The sequence below is a fragment of the Dendropsophus ebraccatus genome, chromosome 6 (assembly GCF_027789765.1).
Source record: "Dendropsophus ebraccatus isolate aDenEbr1 chromosome 6, aDenEbr1.pat, whole genome shotgun sequence".
In the NCBI taxonomy this organism is placed as follows: domain Eukaryota; kingdom Metazoa; phylum Chordata; class Amphibia; order Anura; family Hylidae; genus Dendropsophus; species Dendropsophus ebraccatus.
In genome coordinates, this window is record NC_091459.1 from 38,179,246 (window position 1) to 38,203,847 (window position 24,602).

The 24,602-nt window shown below is 43.7% G+C and overlaps 2 protein-coding genes across 7 annotated transcripts in view; one reads left to right on the top strand and one right to left on the bottom strand.

Moving 5' to 3' along the window:
* Nucleotides 1-4,468, bottom strand: part of AK9 (adenylate kinase 9) — an 83,062-nt gene extending 78,594 nt beyond the window's left edge. The window contains exons 1-2 of one of the 2 annotated variants that reach the window (XM_069974826.1): nucleotides 4,401-4,468; nucleotides 1,326-1,451 (exon numbers count right to left, since the gene is read on the bottom strand). In XM_069974826.1, the coding sequence (XP_069830927.1) occupies nucleotides 1,326-1,442 (117 nt within the window). In that variant the 5' untranslated portion in view covers nucleotides 1,443-1,451; nucleotides 4,401-4,468. Of the gene's footprint in view, nucleotides 1-1,325; nucleotides 1,452-4,036; nucleotides 4,370-4,400 lie in introns of those variants that run through there. The other variant, XM_069974825.1, reaches the window with a different exon arrangement.
* Nucleotides 4,168-24,602, top strand: part of FIG4 (FIG4 phosphoinositide 5-phosphatase) — a 160,078-nt gene continuing 139,643 nt past the window's right edge. The window contains exons 1-3 of one of the 5 annotated variants that reach the window (XM_069974829.1): nucleotides 4,173-4,373; nucleotides 10,830-10,883; nucleotides 15,720-15,817. In XM_069974829.1, the coding sequence (XP_069830930.1) occupies nucleotides 15,755-15,817 (63 nt within the window). In that variant the 5' untranslated portion in view covers nucleotides 4,173-4,373; nucleotides 10,830-10,883; nucleotides 15,720-15,754. Of the gene's footprint in view, nucleotides 4,374-6,981; nucleotides 7,270-10,829; nucleotides 10,884-15,719; nucleotides 15,818-24,602 lie in introns of those variants that run through there. The other 4 variants (XM_069974828.1, XM_069974833.1, XM_069974830.1 and 1 more) reach the window with 4 other exon arrangements.

Here is a 24,602-nt window from a genome sequence, read left to right on the forward strand (position 1 = left end):
AGGTGTCGGCTGCTCACCGTAGCCGGCCCTACCTCCTATAAAGCGCGCTCCACTCTGGAGCGTGCTTCATAGGTCAGGACGTACCGGTACGCCCAGGGTCGTCTGGGCACAGACTTCCAGGGCGTATCGGTACGTCGTAGGTTTGTCTAGGGGTTAAAGTGTTACTATCGTTTAATTTTTTTTTTGCAGAAATCAATAGCACAGGCGGTTTTAAGAAACTTTGTAATTGGGTTTATTAGCCAAAAAATGCATTTTTATCATGAGAAAGCAGTTTGAATCTCTCCCCCCCGTCTTCATTGTTCTCTTTGGAGATGGGAGGGGGGAGGGAGATGAGGCACCAAAACAGGACAACAAAGAGTTAATTTACAGCTACATCACTGGGCTATTTCCTCTGAGGTCAGCACTGACCTCTCTGACATCTGAATACCGGCTTTCAGACAGGTCCCTCTGTCTAATCCTTTGTTCTTTGTTCTCTGCTAGTGACTAATCTCCCTCCTCCCCTCTCCATAGGTTACACAGGGCATGTCTGATGAAACAAGTCGTAATTTCCTGATAATGAGCAGTGAATGAGAGAGAGGAGGGAGGGGGGACCTGGGGAAAGTCTTTCTGAATGCAGATAATGGCATATTTGCATAATAAACCCAATTACAAAGTTTCTTAAAATCGCCTGTATTATTGATTTCTGCAAAAAAAATAACGATGAAAAAAAAAAATACAACAGACACTTTAAATATCTACCCTCTTACCGGCACCATGACTAAAAGGGGTGCTGAAAGGGGTTAACAAAAAAAAAACTTATGTCCTTATATATATTTTTTATAATGTAAGTCAATGGCAAATGGATCTGCGTTTTTACCTGTTTTTTTTTTTTTCTTTTAACATATACCTTAAATGGACAGTACAAATGCAGAGTGAACTTAGCCGCACTCTTTTCATATGCATTTTGGGACTTTGGGATGTTTTTTTCTTCAGATCATATGGGGTAAATAGCTATCAGTCCATTGTTGTACTTAGAGAGGAAAGAGGAGAAGTGAGTGAAAAAGAATGTACGCTGACTTGACCAGAAATCCATTCTGCTACCAGAAATTTGGGTATCCATGGATACAACTGTATGGAACTATTTCTATATCTGATATGTACACAGTATTTTCCTCTTTATAGCTTTGTCAGAAAACAATAAAAAAAATATTTCATGACAAAAAAAATAAAAAATAAATGCATAAACATGAAATAAGAAAAATTGCTGGTAAAAAGTAAATTAAACTACATAATAATGTTTAGCCCGGTTATAAATAACAATAAAAATGAATCAATAGAGGTCTTACTGGCTTTCCTACTATAAGAAAACATGTTGGCTTGGACAACAGAAATGCTCTTTCCGTTTCGTTCTCTTCAAATGAATCAGCAAGTGGGAGCAGATGGATCTTCTCTTGTTGCGCCATTTCACACACCTATACAGTTAGCAAAATATGATCACAGAAATGAGTGAAAAATCACAGGAATCAAACAATTAATTTTTCCCCCAATTTATAGTTTGGTTCAGGGCTAGTTAAAAAAATACATGTTACAAGTGAACCTCAGATCTTCAGTTTTTCATTTGTGTATAGCTTTTCGTTACCGTAATTCTGTAGTGATCAAGCCCTTTTGCCCAATTTGATTTATTTTTTCATTGTTGTATTCTCCATAAATTCATAGTGGTGCTTTTTAAAGAGGACCTGTCACCCGGGAGGACGGCCCCGAGCCCCCCCAACCCCCCGGTGGATCCCTGGATACTTACCCTTTCCTGCAAGTCCCGCTCCTGGATCCGATACCCGGACCGAGTTGGCGCCGGAAGGTGAGCACGCAGTATGCTAATTACCTGAGGTAAGTCCGATGCACATAGAGAAGGACTGGAGCCGTCATTCTCTATGGGCATCGGACTCATCTCTGCTGAGCGCGTGCACGGCTTCCGACGGCGAGATCTCTGTCCCAGGACCGGGTCCAGAAGCGGGACTTGCAGAAAAGGGTAAGTATTCAGGGCTCCACCGGGGAGTCGGACGGGCTCTGCGTTGTCATCCCAGCTGACAGGTCTCTTTAACCCCTTTATGAATGAGCCCATTGATGCCCGGATGACCGGGTCAAATTAATGCAATGTTCGTCCCCGCCTTCTAAGAGCCATAGTGCTTTTATTTTTCCACCTTCATCTTACATTAGCAATCCTCATGTTTTTTTTTAATTTTCATTTTTTCGTTTACGCCATTCACCGTGCGGGAACAATAATGTTATATTTTAATAGATTGGTTAATTCTGCACACTAAGATATATAGTATGATTAGGTTTTTTTTATATTTTTATTTTTATAATGGGCAAGGAGGTATATTAAACTTTTTTGGGGGGTTGACATATGTTTTTTTTTTATACTTTTCAAAACTTTTTTTTTAAACACTTTATTTACTTTAAAACATGCCATAGCATAGCATAAATCAGGGTTATCGGCGATCTGTGCATAGAGCCTGCCTATGGACGATTCGACAGGACACAGGTAAGTGGCTTATGCTGCGTTTACACGTAACGATTATCGTGTGAATTTGCGCGATAACGGTCGAATTCGAATGATAATCGTACGTGTAAACGCAGCGAACGATTGAACGACGCACGATAAATCGGACATCGTGATCTTTCATCAGGTCATCAAATCGTCGTTCATCGTATGCAAAAAATTCGCAAATCGTTCCGTGTGAACAGTCGTTCGCCGATTTAACCAATGTGTGAGATAGGCTTAAACGATCGCAAAACGATCGCAGTGCGAATTTTCGTACGATATATCGTACCATCTAAACGCTGATCGTTATAAAAAAAAAATCGTAAATCCGACATCGCTAATCGTACGATCGGGCCAATAATCGTTACGTGTAAACGCAGCATTACCCCCTTCCATCGGTACCAGTGATCGGGACCATGCTGCGGTGTCCCAATCATTCAGTGACAGGAGCTTCAAAAATATAGAAAAATGAAAGTGCTGCACAAAAGTGATTGGTAACAGAGATGGGCAAAGTTGTTTTGTTTTCCTTTGTAAAAAGCAAAACTGATTGGTGACTCTCGCAGGTTGACAGCTCCGTGAACAGGGACCACCTGGAAAATATGGATGCAGCAATAGCTGTACCAAGCAAAACAAAGCTGCTTTGCTCATCTCTATTAAATGACTGCCCCTTTAAGTGCACATAGATTACTCTGAGGAGTAATTTCTGACATGGGATATATGGAGCAATAATACTTTTATCTCTCCGGAATATCCCTTTAACATTGCAGCCGTGCATCTTTTGGTAAGTGACCCAAAATGTGACAGTATTCGCAAGGCTTCTTGCACACATACTTTTACCACATGATTTTACTATTTTTTTGCTCAGAAAAAAACACCACAAAAAAATGACTGTTTTTTTATTTTTATTTTGCCCAACATGATGCCGTTTTTTTTTGTGGTGTTTTTTCCTCACAAATATCATGCGTTTTGTTGTGGCATTTTTTCAGCTGATCACAAGTCATGTGATTTTTTTTTTTTAATTAATTTAATGAAGACGGAAAAAAAAAGTAGGAAAAGTGGGTTTATGGTAGGAAAAAAAATACAAATTAAATGTAAAAGTGCTATGGCAGCGGCACTAACTCACACTGACATAAAATATGCCTCTTAAGGATGGACAAGTGGTACAAACAAAAAAGCATTGTATCTCCCTATCCATTTCCAGCTAACATCCGGACGTTTCTCTTTCCACATAAAATACCATGCGTTGTCATGTGACATGTGTGAAGCCGCACTAACAATCCTGTCATGTGAAGATTTCTTAAAAAGTTTACATGATTTTTTCAATAAAAGTATGTACTCCTGTACTGTATATATAGTGTATGTGACACACTGTGAGACAAAGTTTAGTTTATTAGGACATCAATGACTATAGAAACACTATAGTGCCAACCCACCACGATGACATAGTACAGCCCCCCTCTGCCTTCTCCCCGTTAGTGCAGCCCTATGATGTGCTAAGTGGGGTGTCATACTCACACATCAGCTCCCCTCACTCTCCTCTCAGACTGTGCACTGATTTGTGTACAAGCACACCATCTCCATGGCGACTGCCCCGCCCATCCCAAACCAACTTCAGTGTGATGGTCACGTGAGGCTGTATAGACCGCTGGCGGTTGTTGGCCGTAAAGTACCGAATGCCTTTCGGTCTTTATGGCCAGAATTAGCGGGTGTATTATTCTCTAATCTAATTACTAAAATGAATCGCGGAAGCTGAAAACCGCAATCGGCTGTCCCGGCAGCAGCGTCAGCACGAGGGACGTCACCACGTGATGACGTAAGACGGCCGCCCGTCCGAGCTGAGTTGATGTTACAGGTAAAGGAACAGTTGAGGCGCTATTACCGGGCGTCTGTGACAGGCACGCTGCGCTATGGGAGGGTGTGAGGCGCGCGTAACCTTGGAGACGTCTGGGGTTGTTACACACTGTTGTGGGGCGCCTGTGACTGGCTGACATTGTGCTTTATGAGTGGCATCATGTAGGACAGGCGCCGCCATGGGGCGACTCCTCACGGCAGTGGCAGCCGGCCACAGCCATTGCCTCACGGTGCCTGGCTCCCACTCGTGTTGAGGCAGCAGCTTTGGCTGACTTGTAATTCTATGGGACTTGGCTTAGCCTTTCTTGTGTTGGGATGAGAGGGGGTATTGTTGGTCTTATTGCTGTGAGAGGTGGCTGTCTCATACTGCCAGGGCTATGGTTTCTCTTAGTGGGGCTATGGCTGGATCGCACGGTTTGTGTGTGGGGTGGTTGCAGCTGTGACTCACAATTGGTAATGTCAGGCTGTTGTGTGGGGGCTAGATCGCATTGTTGTGTGTGTGGGCTGTGGCTGGATCGCATTGTTGTGTGGGGGGGCTGTGGCTGGATCACATTGTTGTGTTGGGGGTGGGGGGGCTGTGGCTGGATCGCATTGTTGTGTGGGGGGGCTGTGGCTGGATCACATTGTTGTGTTGGGGGTGGGGGGGCTGTGGCTGGATCGCATTGTTGTGTGTGGGGGCTGTGGCTGGATCGCATTGTTGTGTGTGGGGTGGGGGGCTGTGGCTGGATCACATTGTTGTGTGGGGGGGCTGTGGCTGGATCACATTGTGTGGGTGGGCTGTGGCTGGATCGCATTGTTGTGTGGGGGGTGGGGGGGGCTGTGGCTGGATCGCATTGTTGTGTGTGTGGGCTGTGGCTGGATCGCATTGTTGTGTGGGGGGGCTGTGGCTGGATCGCATTGTTGTGTGGGGGGGCTGTGGCTGGATCGCATTGTGTGGGTGGGCTGCAGCTGTGACTCGCAATTGGACTTATCCTGGTAAAAAAAAAAATCCTACTGTAAATCTAAAATCCCTGAACAAATGTGTAAAAAGTGGTTTAAAGTGACTGTACCACCAGGCCCAGGCTGAAGCACTGGAGGCGGCCGACCTACCCCCAGTGGGAAAACACTCCAGCCCCTCCATGACGTGACTCCATTAGAATCAATTAAACCCTATCATGGAGGGGCTAGGGTTTCCTCCCACTAAGGATGGGTCGGCCCGCCTCCAGTGCTTCAGCCTGGGCCTGGTGGTAAGATAGCAGATTATGCCCACTAGAATCCAACAGAAGCCGTTGAATGCTGTCCAACACACCACTTGATATTTGGAACAGTTGGTTTCCTCTAACCCCCCCAATTGATTTGAGGTGATTGGGGCTTATTGAATCCTACTTTGTATCCTCTGCGTGGCCTGGCTGTTGCTCCCGCACGGCCTTCACCTACTTTGGTTGTTAAAGGGGTACTCCGGGGGGGGCACTTTTTTGCTGGGATCGGGAAGGAGGTGGCCGAGGGAAAAGACATCCACTCACCAGACCCCTCCCCCCCCACCCCCCGGTTCCAGCGGCGGGTCCCGCTCCGGTGCCCGATTCCCGACCGCTTCCGGGTGTCTGACGCGGGCCTGAGACGTGGCGTCTCAGGTCCGCTCAGCCACTCAGTGAAGGAGGCGGGATCCATTTCAGTCCCCTCAGATCCCTCCTCTTTCACTGAGTGGCTGAGCGGACCTGAGACGTCACGTCTCGGCCCCACGTCAGACATCCGCAAGCTGTCAGGCGCCGCGATGCGGGACCCGCCGCTGGAACCTGGGAGGTGAGTGGACGTCTTTTTCCTCGGCCACCTCCTCCCCGGTCCCAGCAAAAAAAGTGCCCCCCTGCTGGAGTACCCCTTTAATAGTTATGTTACTAGTTTATATAGGTTTGTATTTGCCTTTTTAGGTGTGGCAGAGAAAGTGTCAAAGGACTACCTTCATTCAGAAATTTACTATGGTACCACAGTGTGCTGTGTGGTGTTACACGTAGAGAATACAGCGTGCTGTGTGGTGTTACAGGTAGAGAATACAGTGTGGTGTTACAGGTAGAGAATACAGCGTGCTGTGTGGTGTTACAGGTAGAGAATACAGCGTGCTGTGTGGTGTTACAGGTAGAGAATACAGCGTGCTGTGTGGTGTTACAGGTAGAGAATACAGCGTGGTGTTACAGGTAGAGAGTACAGCGTGGTGTTACAGGTAGAGAGTACAGCGTGGTGTTACAGGTAGAGAATACAGCGTGGTGTTACAGGTAGAGAATACAGCGTGGTGTTACAGGTAGAGAATACAGCGTGGTGTTACAGGTAGAGAATACAGCGCGCTGTGTGGTGTTACAGGTAGAGAATACAGCGCGCTGTGTGGTGTTACAGGTAGAGAATAGAGAGGAGCGAACCGGGTTCGAGTCGATCCAAACCCGAACGTTTGGCATTTGATTAGCGGTGGCTGCTGAACTTGGATAAAGCTCTAAGGTTGTCTGGAAAACATGGATACAGCCAATGACTATATCCATGATTTCCACATAGCCTTAGGGCTTTATCCAACTTCAGCAGCCACCGCTAATCAAATGCCGAACGTTCGGGTTCGGATGGACTCGAGCATGCTCGAGGGTAGCTCATCTCTAGTAGAGAATACAGTCCTGTGTGATACAGGTAAAGAATATAGCGTGCTGTGTGGATGGGACAACAATGAAATGATAAAAAACTGCAATTAATTCAGGAACACAATGAAACTGCAATCTGTGAACACAGCCTAGATGTTCTGCAACAGTTTAGGGCAGGGAATGAGCAGGGTGGGGGACTGTGATGCACCGCTGAGGGAAAGCAATGAAATCTGAAACCTGTAGTACCATGTACAACTGCTCAACCAGGAAGAGCAACCACAAAATACAGAACGAAGACCATAGGTAAACAATGCTATATGCATCTGCAGCTGGTTTATTTTTTACCTCTACCTGAAGTTCCCCTTTAATAAAACATTTGGGGAAAAAAGGAAAGAAGTGATGGCCTTAGTGGCTCTCCAAGAAGTGTATTGTCACATTTCAATACGTTTTCAGTTACAGAAGTTCTTAGAGTATCTGTCAAAAAGTCAACTGACCTGAACAACAGGGAATTTCTCTCGGTGGATGTAAGGGTCCTATACCACGGGCCGAGCAGGGCCCGATCAACGATGTAAACGAGCGCCGATCCGCTAGATTGCCGCTCGTTTACTGGGCCTATTCCACGGCCCGATGATCGTTGGGCGAGGGCTGCAGGGACATAGTTACCAATGTCCTTGCAGCATACATTACCTGTCAGGTCTTCTCCTTCGCTCAGTCTTCCTCCCCGGGTCCCTTGCGCTCTAGCTTCAGAATGGCCTGTCAGCCAATCACAGGTCGTGGCGGTCCCGGCCTGTGATTGGCTGAGCTATCCGTCAGCTGACAGGCCGTTGTGAAGCTAGAGCGCACGGGACCCAGGGAGGAAGACAGAGCGGAGGAGAAGCCCTGCAGGTAATGTATGCTGCGCTTCTCAAATCGTCGGTCGCCCGAAATGAAATGATCACATACACTCACCGGCCACTTTATTAGGTACACCATGCTAGTAACGGGTTGGACCCCCTTTTGCCTTCAGAACTGCCTCAATTCTTCGTGGCATAGATACAACAAGGTGCTGGAAGCATTCCTCAGAGATTTTGGTCCATATTGACATGATGGCATCACACAGTTGCCGCAGATTTGTCGGCTGCACATCCATGATGCGAATCTCCCGTTCCACCACATCCCAAAGATGCTCTATTGGATTGAGATCTGGTGACTGTGGAGGCCATATGGGTACAGTGAACTCATTGTCATGTTCAAGAAACCAGTCTGAGATGATTCTAGCTTTATGACATGGCGCATTATCCTGCTGAAAGTAGCCATCAGGTGTTGGGTACATTGTGGTCATAAAGGGATGGACATGGTCAGCAACAATACTCAGGTAGGCTGTGGCGTTGCAACAATGCTCAGTTGGTACCAAGGGGCCCAAAGAGTGCCAAGAAAATATTCCCCACACCATGACACCACCACCACCAGCCTGAACCGTTGATACAAGGCAGGATGGATCCATGCTTTCATGTTGTTGACGCCAAATTCTGACCCTACCATCCGAATGTCGCAGCAGAAATCGAGACTCATCAGACCAGGCAACGTTTTTCCAATCTTCTACTGTCCAATTTCGCTGAGCTTGTGCAAATTGTAGCCTCAGTTTCCTGTTCTTAGCTGAAAGGAGTGGCACCCGGTGTGGTCTTCTGCTGCTGTAGCCCATCTGCCTCAAAGTTGGACGTACTGTGCGTTCAGAGATGCTCTTCTGCCTACCTTGGTTGTAACGGTTGGCTATTTGAGTCACTGTTGCCTTTCTATCAGCTCAAACCAGTCTGCCCATTCTCCTCTGACCTCTGGCATCAACAAGGCATTTCCGCCCACAGAACTGCCGAATACTCAGACCAGCCCTTCTGGCACCAACAACCATGCCACGTTCAAAGGCACTCAAATCACCTTTCTTCCCCATACTGATGCTCTGTTTGAACTGCAGGAGATTGTCTTGACCATGTCTACATGCCTAAATGCACTGAGTTGCCGCCATGTGATTGGCTGATTAGAAATTAAGTGGTACCGTGCAGTTGGACAGGTGTACCTAATAAAGTGGCCGGTGAGTGTATATAATACATTACAGCACATGATCTGTGCTGTAATGTATTATATATGTGATCATTTGATAAATAAAAGTAAAAAAAAAAACACTCCGCAAATACACAGTAAATAAATACATTTAAATTAAATAACTAAATATAAATATATACAATCCTCATTATAAATTACCCCCTATAAATAAAATACACATGTTTGGTATTGACGCATCCGCATTTACCCTATTTATCAATCCTTTACATTAGCCTGCCCAATAAACACTATAAGAAAAATAAATTCACCAAAATGACAATTTTTTTTGTTAATGAGCGAACCTCGAACCCGAGCGTTCGGCATTTGATTAGCGGTGGCTGCTGAAGTTGGATAAAGCCCTAAGGCTATGTGGAAAACATGGATTTAGTCATTGGCTGTATCCAAGTTTTCCAGACAACCTTAGAGCTTTATCCAAGTTCAGCAGTCCCAGCTAATCAAATGCTGATCGTTCGGGTTCGGATGGACTTGAACCCGAACCCGGTTCGCTCATCTCTAGTCATAAAGTATAAGATAAGTTATATATAATGGATATCGCTGTAATCGTATCCACTTGACGAATAAAGATAACATGTCATATGTAATGTATAGTAAATAAAGTAAAAATAAAATTAGAAACAGCTGCTAAATTGTGTTTTTTATTCAATCCACCTCAGAAAGTAAATAAAAATTGATCAGGGTATAACAGGTCCCCCAGAATAGTAATGATGAAAACATAAACTTGTCTTGCTAAAATATTTTGGCACCCAAAGGTCTCTGACATAATATGGCTATAAAAAAATATAAAATTCACCAGATCTCGGTCATGTCTGCGGCCTGTGGTTGAGTCAGGTGATGCACTGCGGCCACACATGGGGGATTTCTAGAAACATTGGAATAAGTGGAATATATATTGAGTTGCATTTCTCAGTATTTGCTGTGTAAGAGAAAAAATGGATTAATATCTGCCAGAAAAATTAAATTTTAATTTTCCCCTCCAACTTTTTATAGTGGAGGGATTTATGGGCGTCACTAACATTCAGGCCCCACAAATCCACTTTAGAACTGAACTGGTCCCTAATAAAATCAGAATTTGAAATTACCCTGAGAATTTGAAAATTAGCTGCAAAATTTCGAAGCCCTCTAACAACCTAAAAAGTAAAAGGACATTTACCAAATGACGTCACCATAAAGCAGACATGTTGTAGAAGTTGCAGTAATAATTAGTTCACGTGGCATGACTATCTTTTTTTTTAGAAAAAGAGAATTTTGAATACAAATGTACATTTTTAGAATTTTTTATAATGGATATGCCTCCACACAGCCATGCTGGAGGCCAGAAAGTTTTGTCCTTGTATGCTAGATAAGAACCTCAGTCTTTGATACAGCGTTAAACCTTTTGATTGCTTGAGAGCAGTGTATGCATGTGTTAGTCCCATCACCCATATTCGATAGTGGCAGCATGTATCTGGAGTGTGTAGACTGTCTTGGGATGTCATTAATTCACATTTGCAATATAAGATCGTATGAGTGGAACTAGGTGACTTCCAGTCCTCGTGTCTGTAAGATATATATATTTTTTTGTATTTGCATGGGAGAGATAAGAAAGAGCCTAGGGTGGAGTCTGGGGTTCATCAGATTCACTAAACTATATGTCATGTTTAGATCAAACCGTCTCCATAACACAATTAGATAATGACTCTGAAAGCAAATCATGCAATAAAATGTAATTCTTTCTTGAACTGTTTATGGCCCTTTGAGTGTGAACAATATCTTACTTTTTTCTACAGAGGGCAGTAGTCAGCCACTGTCTGCTTTGAGAGATCATGTCTTTACTTTTACAGGTGTGTTTATTTTTTTAAGACAATATATCTATGAGGAATACCAACGTAATAATATACAACTGCAATTTATGGAGGGTTTTTTTTGGATTGGCCAATGGATTCTGTTGATTCCATGTTTTGCCTGCATTATAGGCATGAGCTGAACAATGCACCATACTGTGCTGTTTGACCTATTAAAGAAAAATTTGAGTTGTTACTCCTTTAAGAACAATAAGAGTAGATTTCAGAGTGGAGTCAATGTTCAACATTTGCATAAAATAAGACTTTTAGTGAAAAGTCCAGCAAAAAAAAAAAAAGATTACTTGCAGAGGGTGTGGGAACTAGGGATGCACCGAAATAACGATATTCAGGGCAAAAAAACCTGTTTGGTACAAGCATTTCCTGGTATTCGATATTTTATGTTAAGCTGTGCAATCGCGCAGCTTAACATTAAGTATAGTGCAGAGAACATGACAGGCTGCCAGCTGAACGCCTGCTATGTTCTGTGTGCTGCCCTCCCTCCTGGCTCACCAGCATCTGCTCTATGCTGCCCGGTCCCGGCTATGTGTTAGCACTAGTCTAGTATATTTAGCATAGTAGTTGTATGGTTGACACATAGCACTAGCATAGTATATTGGGGATAGTAGTTGTATAGCTATGTGTCAGCCATACAACTACTATCCCCAATATACTATCCTAGTGCTATGTGTCGGCCGTACAACTATTATCCCCAATATACTATATAGTGTCAGCCATACTACTACTGCCCCCAACATACTATACTGTGTGTCAGCCATACTACTACTAACTCCAACTACTATAATAAACACACCAAAAAAGAAAATAAATGGCATCATCGCATGCGTAATTGCACTATTAAATTATCACCTTCCTGATCTCGCATGGTATACAGTGTTTGCTCCCAAAAAAAAAAAAATTGTCATATATATTCAAACAAGTAATTTTTGTTACATTTGTAAAGTGTAAGTTGTAAATTAAAATTCACATATATTGTTCCATTGCAATAGTACGGACCTGAAGAATATAGATAACATGTCAGGTTTATTACACAGAAAACAGTCTAAAAATTTGGGAGCATTATATCTGCAGTCAGGGGGGGCATTATATTGAATTATTATGGGGGGGTATATGCAAATTATTGCAATGGTATCAAGTATTAAAATAAAAAAGTTAGTATTGGTATCAAACTCATAATTCTGGTATCGTGACATCACTAGTGGGAACATAGTAAAAAAATTATATGTTACCAACCCTGTGCCCCCGCAGCTCTTCCTTACCCGCCTCTGACAGCCACCAACCTCCTGCAGCTCCCGCAAAATCACAGCTGAACTGATGGATTGCCAGCTCAGCCAATCAGTGATTAAGGGTGGCTTTATACAGAGATTTATCTGACAGATTTTTGAAGCCAAATCCAGGAATGGATTTCAGAGGAGAAATCTCAGTCTTTCCTTTATGACCTGTTCTCTGTTTATAGTCTGTTCCTGGCTTTGGCTTCAAAAATCTGTCAGATAAATCTCTCTGTGTGAAGACACCCTTAGTTAGAACCCTGCTGTGTTGAGATTGACTGGCTGAGCAGGCAATCCATCAGCTGGGTCATGATTTTACAGGAGCCTGTGCTGTGATGAAGCCAGGAAAGTTGTGAGAGTGGCACTGCAGAGGTACGGAGACTGCTAAGTATATATTCTTTATTATGGTCTTGCGAGTATGGGATTTTTTATTTTCGTGGGATTTCTCCTTTAACTACAGCATGGTGGCTCAGTGGTTAGTGCTGTAGCCTTGCAACACTGGAGTTCTGGGTTTGTACGTTTTCTCCGCGTTTGCGTGGGTTTCCTCTGGGTACTCCATTTACATGCTCCCAGCGGGATCACAATCCTGCTGCGGGTATGTACTCTAATTGAAAATGACAGGGAAGGTATCCACAGCGGATTTCGCTGCAGACTCGCAGCGTGATATCCCTGCGGATACGGTACATGTGAACCCACCCTAAGTGTCAATGCTACAATGTATGATTCCTGCTCAACCCAAGATTTATTCTATACAAATGACTTTAAAGCAGCCTCCTTATCACAGACAGAACAGGAAGTCTCAGCTTAGTTTAAAGGACAACTCCAGTGTTTTTTTTCCCCTGTCGACCAATTCCCCCCCCTCCCAGAAGTATTAAAACTCATACGTACCTGATCCCTGTCTACCACGGCCAGCGCCATCTTCCCTGCCCTCCTCATCATTAGGACTGCTTAAAGGACAACTCCGGCGGGACCCCCCCCCCCCAAAAAAAAACACAGACACCATACTCACCATCCCTCCGGTGACGATCGCCACTCCATTCGCCCACAGTCCGCCTCACCGTCACCTGCGTCCGCCGTCCAGCGATGTCTCCTTCTTCCGGGTCCATGAGAGAGAAAAGGCTGCCAGCGCGCTTGCGCACCGGCAGCCTTTTCATTGGCTGGAGCGCATCACATGGCTTCCAGCAAGCTCAGCCAATCAGGGCTGAGCAAGCTGGAAGCCATGTGATGCGCTCCAGCCAATGAAAAGGCTGCTGGTGCGCATGTGCACCAGCAGCCTTTTCTCTCCCATTCACTCTCAATGAAGACGCCGAGGAGGAAGAAGACCCGGACCGCCCCCAGCTCTGACATCACCCGACACCAGAGAAGAGGACCGTGACGACCGTAATAGGTAATGTATATATTCTTTAACTTCTGGGGTGGGGGGTCGGAAAGTGGGGGAAGGGGGCCAGACCGGGTATTTAACCACATTACAAAGTTATATAACTTTGTAATGTGTGTTAAATAAGCCAAAAAAATTTTTCGCCGGAGTTGTCCTTTAATGCAGATTGTCTCCTATTCATCAGCTGTGTGATTACTGAACATAGGCTGGATCGTTAAAGGGGTTGGCCACTTTTTAGTAAAATAGGTCAGTACAAAGTATTAGTAAGTGTGCTCAATGTATATACTGACCGCAGCTCCCTGTTTACCTCATAGAGCTAAAATAAGACTCATCTTCACCAGGCTGGGCTGCCCTGCTCTGTGGTGTTTCAGTCCACAAAATGGCTGACATGGAGGAGCATGTGACCTGTGTCCTCCATAGACATATACAGGCTCAGTGGTGGACACTGGGGGGCGGGGCATGGTCACATGCTCCTCCATGTAAGCAATCTTATGGACCAAAACACCACAGAGCAGGGCAGCACAGCCTGGAGGAGGGGAGTCTGATATTAGCTCTATGAGGTACACAGGGAGCTGCTGTCAATAGCACTTGCATTTTTCCACCTAGAAACCCACATGAGCCCTTATTTTTTGCGTCACTAATTGTACTTTGCAATGACAGGCTGAATTTTTGCATAAAGTATACTGTGAAACCAGAAAAAAATTCAAAGTGTGGGGAAATTGAAAAAAAAAAAAAGCATTTTGTTTATTTGGGGGAAATGTGTTTTTACGCCATTCGCCCTGGGGTAAAACTGACTTGTTATATATGTTCCTCAAGTCGTTACGATTAAAACAATATGTAACATGTGTAACTTATATTGTATCTGATGGACTGTAAAAAATTTAAACCATTGTCAACAAATATACGTCACTTAAAACCTCTTCATTCCCAGGCTTATAGCGCTTTTATCCTTTGGTCTATGGGGCTGTGTGAGGTGTCATTTTTTGCGCCATGATATGTTCTTTCTATCGGTACCTTGATTGCGCATATACGACTTTTTGATCGCTTTTTATTACAATTTTTCTGGATTTGATGCTACTAAAAATGCGCAATTTTGCACTTTGGGATTTTTTTGCGCTGACGCCATTTACCGTGCGAGATCAGGAATGTGATTAATTAATAGTTCAGGCGATTACGCACGGGGCGATAGCAAACATGTTTGTTTATTTATTTATTTACTTTTATTTATAACCTGGGAAAAGGGGGTGATTCTGACTTTTATTAGGGGAGGGGGCTTTTTACTATTAACAACACTTTTTTTTTTTTAACTTTAACACTTATACTAGAAGCCCTCCTGGGGGACTTCTAGTATAAGTAATCTGATCTCTCATAGAGATCTCTGCAGCATAGATATGCTGCAGAGATCCATGAGATCGGCACTCGTTTGCTTTCGGCTGCTGCAGCCGGAAGTAAACGAGTGCCGAGCCGGGGACGGCGCCATCTTGGAGCGGTTCCCGGCCGGCTTCAGAAACGGAGATCGCTCTTCTGGGATAACATCCCGGAGGAGCGATCTCCGCCACTAGACACCAGGGAACAGCTGAATCCGGTAATCGGATGCAGCTGTCATGTTTGACAGCTGCATCTGATTACTGTATTAGCGGGGATGGCGATCGGACCGTGCCCGCTAATACCTGCGGTCCCGGGCTACAAGCGGCACCCGGGACCGCCGCGGTTCAGAGCGGGGTCGCCGCGCGGCCCCTCTCTGAACGTCCTTACCGGCATCAGGGCGTAAATATACGCCCGATGTTGTTAAGGCCCACCACTCCTGTGTCGTTGCAGAGATGTTATTGCATACATTAGGCCACATAACATACACAATGTACACTGTAGGTCACTGCAGCATCGGAGCAGTGACATGTCTGAGAGTGTCCGCTTTGGTTCTCTATAAGGCATGTATATAGGGGGCTAGAAGCTGTCATTTCAGCTGTGTGGAAATATTGACTAGCTAAATAAAAATAGCTGAATGTTTAGTGCCTTTTACTGGTTTCCAAGGGGAACACTATTTGAGTAGTCATTATTTTTGTTGGAGTATTATGTAATCTATGTGTTAGTTATTTCTCCTGTTTTGGGGCTTTTCTGTTATTACTGGTTTAGCAATGCACTCCTGTAATGCCTTTTTTGTTTTTTATTTAGGATATAACTAGCAGTGGAACATTTCTGTCATTACGATGCCTCTTGCTGCTCCAATCATAAGTGGTATTCAGAAGCTGATACTCTATGAGACAAGAGCTGTGAGTAGCTATATAGTGCTCTCTGTAAACTTTTTCTTTTTTCAGAGTATTTTTAGTGTGTGCTATATGAAAAAGAACAAATAGAGAAAATTACCTCAACGTTAAAAATATAATAATTATTCAGGTACACAAACAATTACATGTGTTTTCCAAGTTTTATATATATATTTTTTTATATTTACAACCTTATCTTTCTGCCACTTGCATTTTTACAGGAACAAGCTGGGGGGTGGAGGTGGGGGGTGTTAACTCGGAAGAAAAAAAACAACCTTTAATAAACAGCAAGTGCAACAAGAAAAATGAGAGGAGGGAGTAAAATTCAAGTCTCAAGAATCAGTCATGTCACTTTTATATCACATAAGAGGCTCCAGTACCTGACAGATGCAGAGAACACTGTTCTAACGCTTTTCCTCTATTGTCTATGCAGTTCTGCACACACCTCTTTGAACTGCTCTTGTGCTAGATGCAAAAAACTTTTTCTCAGACTCCTCCCGGACCAATGGTCTGAGTGCAGGGCTTTAAAGGGGTAGTTCACCCAAATTTTTTTTCTTTCAAATCAACTGCTGCCATGAAGTGCCAGAGATTTGTAATTTACTTCTATTAAAAAATCTCAAGCCTTCCAGTACTTATCAGCTGCTGTATGCCCAACAGGAAGTTGTATTATTTCGAGTCTGGAGAGCAGGAGAGGTTTTCTATGAGGATTTGCTCCTGTTTTGGGCAGTTCCTGACATGGTCAAAGGAGGCAACAGAGAGCACCGTGTCAGACAGGAAAGAAAACACCACTTCCTGCTGGACACACAGCAGCTGATAAGTACTGGAAAACTTGAGATTTTTTAATAGAAGTGAATTACAAATCTCTGGCACTTTATGGTACCAGTTGATTTGAAAGAAATTTTTTTTGGGTGGACTACCCCTTTAAGGGGTTTTTACTATTGCCAGCATCATAAGGGGCCTGACCACGGATACCCCCCTCCCCTGTGATTTTAAAAACAGGGCCCCCAAGCCTTATTGGTCCATCGTGTGTGGCATGTTCTCTGCTATTGTGCAGAAGCCCTTTCCCTGTGACCCTCTTACATGCCTCCTTAACTTGACTCCCAAAACTATTGGTAAGAGGGCCACCAAACTCCTCCTGCAACTGCTGACAGCGGCTAAGACCTTGATAGCACGACAGTGGAAACGAACCCTGCCACCCACACTGACAGACTTGGTGGCTAGAATAAAAGATATGAGAACTATGGATTATCTCACAGCCTCCCTGGTGAATCGCCTGGACCTCTTTGAGGTGGTGTGGTCCCCATGGGATGCTTACTGTATACAGCAAGGCTATACCTGATGGAGTCTGGACTGCTTCCCTATTCCTTCCTCCCTCCCTGTCCCTCCTTGTCTTTGTTTGTGCTGTTCTTCCCTTCCCTTTGGAGTCTTTCCCTTTCTTATTCTTTTTCATAAATTCTCTTTTATGGTTTGTGGCTATTATAGTTGGCTATACCTTACTTATGTATAATTAGTAGGCTCTCTAGCAATACCCCTAAAATATTATCTCGAAGTATAATTAAATCACAAGTAAATATGTATATATAACACTTTATCTAAATCAAAATTAAAATTCATAAAAACATATAAACAAATGAACATGTAACTACACGCTTACAAAAAAATCTCTGTATATAAATCTCATGCGGTTGCAAATGGTATAATACAGGATATAGACTTGATTATTTGTAGGTTAAAAAATCCCATTAGGGACAAAGCTTCTCTTTTTTTTATTTTTTTTTTATCTTCGATCAGCGTCTGCGCATGGGTGGCACGGTTCTTTTTTTGAAGCACTGACCGTTTCCCATGCTCAGCACTTGTCTTTTCTTGAGCACTGGCCTGCTCCTGAGCATTGGGGGCAGGCCTGCTGGCTCCCAGTGTGACAAAATCCCTCCCCTCGGTGACGCAGCTCCATTACAATAAGTAAAGCCACCGAGGGGCGGGGTTTTGGCCACACGGAGGTGGAGGGGTGGCGGGTTTAAGCGGGCCTGCTTCCAGTGCTCAGGAAAAGACCAGCGCCAAGCCCAGGAAACAGGTGATGTTTCAAAAAATGCTGATCTAGTAAGACAAAAAAAAGAGCAGCGATACTGTTCAGCATCTAAGCTTGTGAATGGTGCAGAGAACAGAGTAAGGGGGGGTGACAGTATCGCTTTAAGAATGTGTTCAATGGATAGCCAGGCAAACTGCTGGAAACTGGTTGTGCCTTATGGTTCTTTGCTTCTGTGATTGAGGCTTCTGAAACTCAGCAAGCCAATTTTGTAACTCTCCATTTTATATGTGATGTATACTTGCATGTTGTAGTAAGACAGAACATGGAAGTAAAGAAGGGCATAATAAGGTTGAGTACATGGCCCATCAGCTTTACTATAAATAATTTTTTTTTGGCATGAAACAAAGAGCATATTGATGAAAAAGAAACTACTTAAAATGAGGCCAGTGTTTAACAGAAAATAGTGTTTGTAATGGTTGTAGCTAGAAGATTAAGTGCGTTGCTTAGAACCCCATGGAGCTTTTAAGTTTATCAAAATACCACGTGCAGTAAAATGAAAAGAGCCCATTATTATTACATCAGGAAGGTTTATCAGCAGACGACACACATCATTTCACACTGTTATACTGTGCACGCTGTTTGGTGTCCACATGGAGGATATCAGTGGACAAGTGGACAGTATGGTTGCTCTGGAATAAAATAAACATAAACGTTTGAAAAAGTAATAATGTAAAGTAAGGAATAGTGCATAAACTGCACAAACATACATAAGAGATTCATTTATTAAAATATACCCCTTAGAATAAAGCTAAACTGTTTACTGTTCTGAGCGGTTTGTTTAAAGTTAGTATTCTATTTTGGCATTAGTGGTTTAAAGGTAAAATTGGACTTAAATAAAAAAGGATGTCAGGTGATCCACTAGATCCACCAACAGCAGGTGATAGTGTCGAATGGCATATGGCCAGAAGGGACTTAAAGGGATTATGTTAGCAACTGGACCCTACTGGAGGTGCTGACAGTGTGTTTTAAGTGGCAGCTCGCTAGTTAGCAGGTTACCTTTGCCTTAGGCTTAAATGGAGGGAATGCTGCGGTTTCATTCCCCTTGACAGTAGCAGCACAAAAATGGTAGATTGAGTGAGTGTGAATGGAGGCTGTATGTGCACACTGAGCAATTCTCGAGGAATTGTAGCTGAAAGATTTCTGCTTGAAATTACTCGCCTATTCTGCTCTGGCAGAATAGGAGCTGAATTCGAGCAGAATGCAAGCAGAATTAAAGCTCCATTGACTTCTATAGATTCCTCTAGCAGAATCCGCCCAAAGAATGAACATGAACAGGCAGAATAAGGAATCTGGACGGAATTCCGGATGGAAATTTCCACTGTGTGCACAGACAGACGGAATTCCCATTTTGTTCTATAGAATGGAGCAATGTTGCATTTAAACGGGCGGAATTCCATGCGTATTTTGCTGCAGAATTCCACGAGAATTGCTCAGTGTACACTTACTCTGACACTGGATTACAGTACAAGCAATGAAAACCTAGGTAACCTGCTAACTAATAAGTTGCCACTTAATACACACTGTCAGCACCTCAAGCAGGGTCTGGTTGCTGACAGATTCCCTTTAAATGTATCACTCGGTCATAAGATTTGTGCTGCCCTAGCCACCAGCACTGGAGAGGACCTCCTACCACAGGACAGGAAACCTGTGAAGATAAAATCTTGACACCTCTCTCCACACCTCGGTTCAAGTTTCCTGTCCTTCGGATTGGAGGCCTGTGAAGCTTGTCCCATCTGGGATGAAGATCTTGCATTACCTCTCTGTGCCGGCTGCAGGTCCCCTGGAAAGCTTTGCCTTGTGGGGCTCCCTGGAGGAGTAAGTCTGTCCATGGACAGCTTCCTGGAGTCTGGTGAGATTTGGGACGCTGCTGTTCTCTCCTGCTGCTCCTCTGTTCTCCCTGCTGCCAGTTGTTTACATGTGGCTTGCGGGCTTCTGCGACGGCCATGGACGTGTGGAGGAGGCGTGCTGGAGCTAGGCGGGCCATGTCTTCTCCTCTCCGGAATGCTGTGAGAATGTAGTGGCAACTTTCTTTGACTATTTTTATGCTGGGCTGGTAAAAATAACAGACACCATGCTTGCCCCCTCCTGCTCCTCCGGCACACTCCCATCTGCTTTTCCTGGTCCTGACTTGCTAACAGTCCACTTAGCCAATCACTGCACTGTCCCACCACAGCCAATGATTGGCTGAGCAGGCTGTCAGTGAGCCGGAACCTAAAGAAGCAGACTGTAGCGGGTAAGCATGGTGTCTTTGTTATTTCTATGGCCCAGCCTAGAAATAGTTAAAGAAAGTTGCCACTACATTCTCGCAGATGGAATTAAAATCCACTGTGAGGATGCAGAGCCATAAGCCATAACAGTTCAGAGGATCATAACTGAGACAGGGGCTGTCCTGTAACCTTGACAATTGTACTACATTGAAGCTACTCTTGCAAGACTCGCAATTTATTTAGTAGGGTTTTCAGGGTTGTACAATGTGGATGCAAAGCATAAATTCGCCAAACATATTTCTGTAGGTTGTACTTCACTCCTGGTAACCTATGTAACAGAATGAGACCCTACAGCTATTGACAGGTCAACTTACATAGAATAGAATGGTCAGGTTTAAAAGCAGTTGTCTTGAGTATTTCAAGAGAAAAGTAAAGTTATGAAATCATTGCTGGAGGATATGAAATTTGTTTCTGGAATGAGCTCCAAGTGGTGAGGCCTTCAACGTGCTTATTCCTCTGTGGGTGTCAGTTGTTCGTTCCAAGTGACATTCTACATTGAGGTCTCTCTGTTGGCAGGGTGTATGGTTCCACAGTCAACACACTTCAGTAGAGATTATAATTAGCTTATCGTTTCTTTTTCTTCTGTCAACATTATTTGCAGGGGGATATAGCTAACCTTCGCTCTAAACATCTGACGTGTTGCTTAAATGGAATCTCTCAGCATGAAGCCCAAGGCAATTAGACCTTCCAATTTGATAACTGCATCTATGAGAACAAGCTTCATTAGTTGCACAGCAACATGTGCGGAGACAGTCGCCTACAAATATTTACCAATATTACTATGCTTCTTGGAGTCTCCTCATGGAGCTAATATTCAATATGTCTTTATGCAAGTTCAAAATCATTATAATTTTATTAGTCACAAAATTGTTCCCTATTTCACTATTTATTAGTTTCCAGATGTTTCTTTTTTTTTTTTTTTTTTTTTTAAATAAAACCTTTTTTGCGTACCATGTCCTTATCCTGTTGGACACTTCTGGTAGTGGCCTTTATTACAGTTATGCCTTTAAGTCCTTTTTTAAATCTTTTTCATTTAGGGACCTGCATGTAGACCAGAAATTTCAGATTTTTTTTTTTAAATTCTCTATACAGTAGGAAGAGAGCCTCACATTATGGTTACAGTAAATGACAGTGACTATTGCTGCTCTTAGGTGATTTACAGGATTTGGTTTATTAATATTCCTCATGAATTCAAAGTGCAACCCCTTCTGGATTACAGAATTTTGCTAAATTACTCACCCCAATATTCCATGACACCATACGCTGCTACCATCTATACTACTTAGGCAATAGTGAAAAAAAAGTTAAAAGGGAAGAAAACGAGAAAGAAAGTGGGGAAAAAAAAACATGAGAGAGAAGCATTCATGGGTGAAGAGAGAGATCCTCCAATGCAAAAGCTCTCCTAAAGGGTAAAACATTTAAAGAACTAGCGCTGACACTACATCAGTGACTTATGTACTTATGTATACCATGCCAACAGAGCTCGAGGACTACTTTAGGCCCGTGTTTGAAGGCGGACAATAAGTATGTAGAAGGAAACAACCTCACAAACTGATGGAGGTGGTAAAAAGTGACTAAACAATTTGCGTACCCTACTAGTGGAGGCTGTCATAGTGTGTAATGAACTAACTCAGCCTGGCCCTGTCCTGTTCAGTCTTTACTCCCATAAGACTGGATAAAATCAGGTGGACAAAAACAAGGAATCAATTTGTACACGAAAACAACATAATGTTTACTCAGTAAAACTCACTTTTTATTACATTCCTTTAAAAACATCCACATTTTCCATAATAAGTGTCAGGAGATCCCAATAACAAAACAATAATACAGACAAGGCACTACTTTTGTAAAAATGAAAATAAATAAATTCATAGAATGGGTGCTCAACCCAAATATGACATGGATGGAAGCAATAACAAACCATAAAGGACAAGACATGCCAAAAAATCCAGATGGTGGCACGAATAACTGTCAGCCCCGTCCCGGCCGACTCCCCTGACACTGCTATGCATCAGAAGCTCTGTGACCTGATATAGTGTGATAAGGAGGGATAGCTGCTTGCTGGGACCTGTAGCTCAATACACAATATATCAGGTCACAGAACTTCTGTGGAACTACAGGTCCCAGCAAGCTGCTATCTGTCCACATCATAATATATCAGATTTGGACGGATAGCAGCTTGCTGGGACCTGTAGTTCTACATAAGGTCTGTGACCTGATATATTGTGTAGAACTACAGGTCCCAGCAAGCTGCTATCCTTTCACATTATAATATATCAGGTCACAGAGCTTCTGTAGAACTACAGGTGCCAGCAAGCAGCACTGCATGCTTGGAAATGTAGTTTCCTGGCCTGCGCCATCTTGGATATAGATGGCTTTTAGAAAAACTTTTTCTGGGGAACAACAGCAGCTAGAAAGACAGGAGACGGCTCAAAATACTCAGGGGGACTTAGTGAGTAAGACCAGCTAAGTTTAAGGTCATTTAATATTTTTAGCTCTTGGGGGGGAATGCCCATTTAAGTATTGGCTGCGGGGACCGCTTTGCACCCAATGTCACCATTTACACTGTATCGTGTCAGACCAGATAGTCTGACGCTTTATTAAATCTGGCAGCCGGCAGGGGCAGGGAGGAAATTGATTTCAAATACTAACTCTGGGATCTCCGGTGCTAAAAATCATGACCTGGCTGGTGGACTGGCTCAGCCAGTCATTGACTAGTGTGGGACGCTGCTCCAGTCACTGATTGGCTGAGTGTCGAGTGCATCAGGCCTTTTTTTCCCCCAAGTTGTGATGTCATCACAACTCGGGGGGGGGGGGGAAGAACGCCTTCTGACGGGTCCCGTGGCCGCTCCCACCGCTCTCCGTGGGCATGGGGAGAGGTAAATTTGTACTTGCAATTTATTTCCCCTCTGCCCGTGCTGGCCGCCAGATTTCTTTAAATCATTACCACAATAAAATCATGTATTCACATTTTTAATCCAACAGTTTAAATGTTGTCTTGCCTTTCATCACCACTTTGACTTTAGACATGGCCAGCATTTGATTACCTTCATTTTTCTTTTGTGGAGGCTTATGTTTTATGTCAGTACAAATGACTTAATCAATGAAAAGATCAATCTGGATTGACTATTGACCTTGCCTTTTTTTTTCTTGTGCTTTCTGTTTTATATTGAATCTGATTTTATTAAAAGTTTTTTTTTGGAAAAAGCAGAACAAAATAATAAGTAGAAAGTCATTTCCAATCATAGCAAATAATAACATCATCTACAATCCAATAATGCAACAATTCACAACAAAGTTGCCAGCCTATAATTTCTGGATTGTTTGTAACTAGTGCAAGCCCCTGCCAGGCCCAATTATGGCAGAAAAAACAAATTCTAAAGGCAGTGCTCAGGAAACCAACAGGAAGTAAAGAGAAAAAGGAGCAAAAATGAAACAAAGGGGAAAAAAGGGGGGGGGGGGGGAAACAACAGGACAACATTGAGAGTGCATAACACTGTAGCCACACCACCAGAAGCGTAAATTCGCTTCCGACTGACATGACAAGACAAGAAAATAAAATAAAAGCCAAAGCAGACACCTATATCTTCTCTCCGTCTGAGATCAGTGAACCAGAAACCTCGAGATAATGGAGACCATCTCTGCATACGGTCAGGACCAAAATAAATGACTCGGGGAACTCAACGCATTAGCTGTGGGAAGTCGGGAGAGTCTTTAAACAAGATCCATCCCCTCCACACCCTAGAGTGGGCCGCATTACGGTCGTGATCTTCCGCAATAAGCTCCTCATATCTGCAAATTGCATTCAGTTCCACCAGCCATTCCGTCATGGAGGGGCATGTCGAGGTCTTCCAATGCCTGGGAATGACCAGGCGTGCCGCCGTCAGAAAGTGTCTCAAAATGCCCTTTTTGATCGAAGAGATGGAGCCCGGGAGCAAACTCAGTAAAGCACATTGTGGAGTGTTAGTAATTTCTCTCCCAGAATAGGCCTCATGCACCCGAAACACTCTATCCCAGAAAGGTTTAATCACAGGGCATGCCCACCATATGTGCAAGATTCCCCCATCCGAGGACCCGCACCTCCAACAAGCTCCAGACGCGGATGGGTACATGCGCTGAATGTCCGTGGGGCACCTATACCACCGCGACAAAATTTTATAGTTCTTTTCTTTTGCGTGCGAGGCCACGGATAGACCATGAGTGAGAGTACAGATTTTCTGGATCTGTTCCTCCGAGAAAGTCATAGAGCAGTCGGCTTCCCACTTCGCAAAGAAATGGGCCCGGCCTGCATTACTGAGTGATTGAAGCAGTTGATAGAGTCTAGAAAGAATCCGTGGCCCCGACGCATCAGAAAGGACCCAGTTATCGAAATCTGAGAGAGTTCCAGGAAGAGCCGCTCTGGACACAAGAGCCTGGAAGAAGGACTGCAGTTGACTGT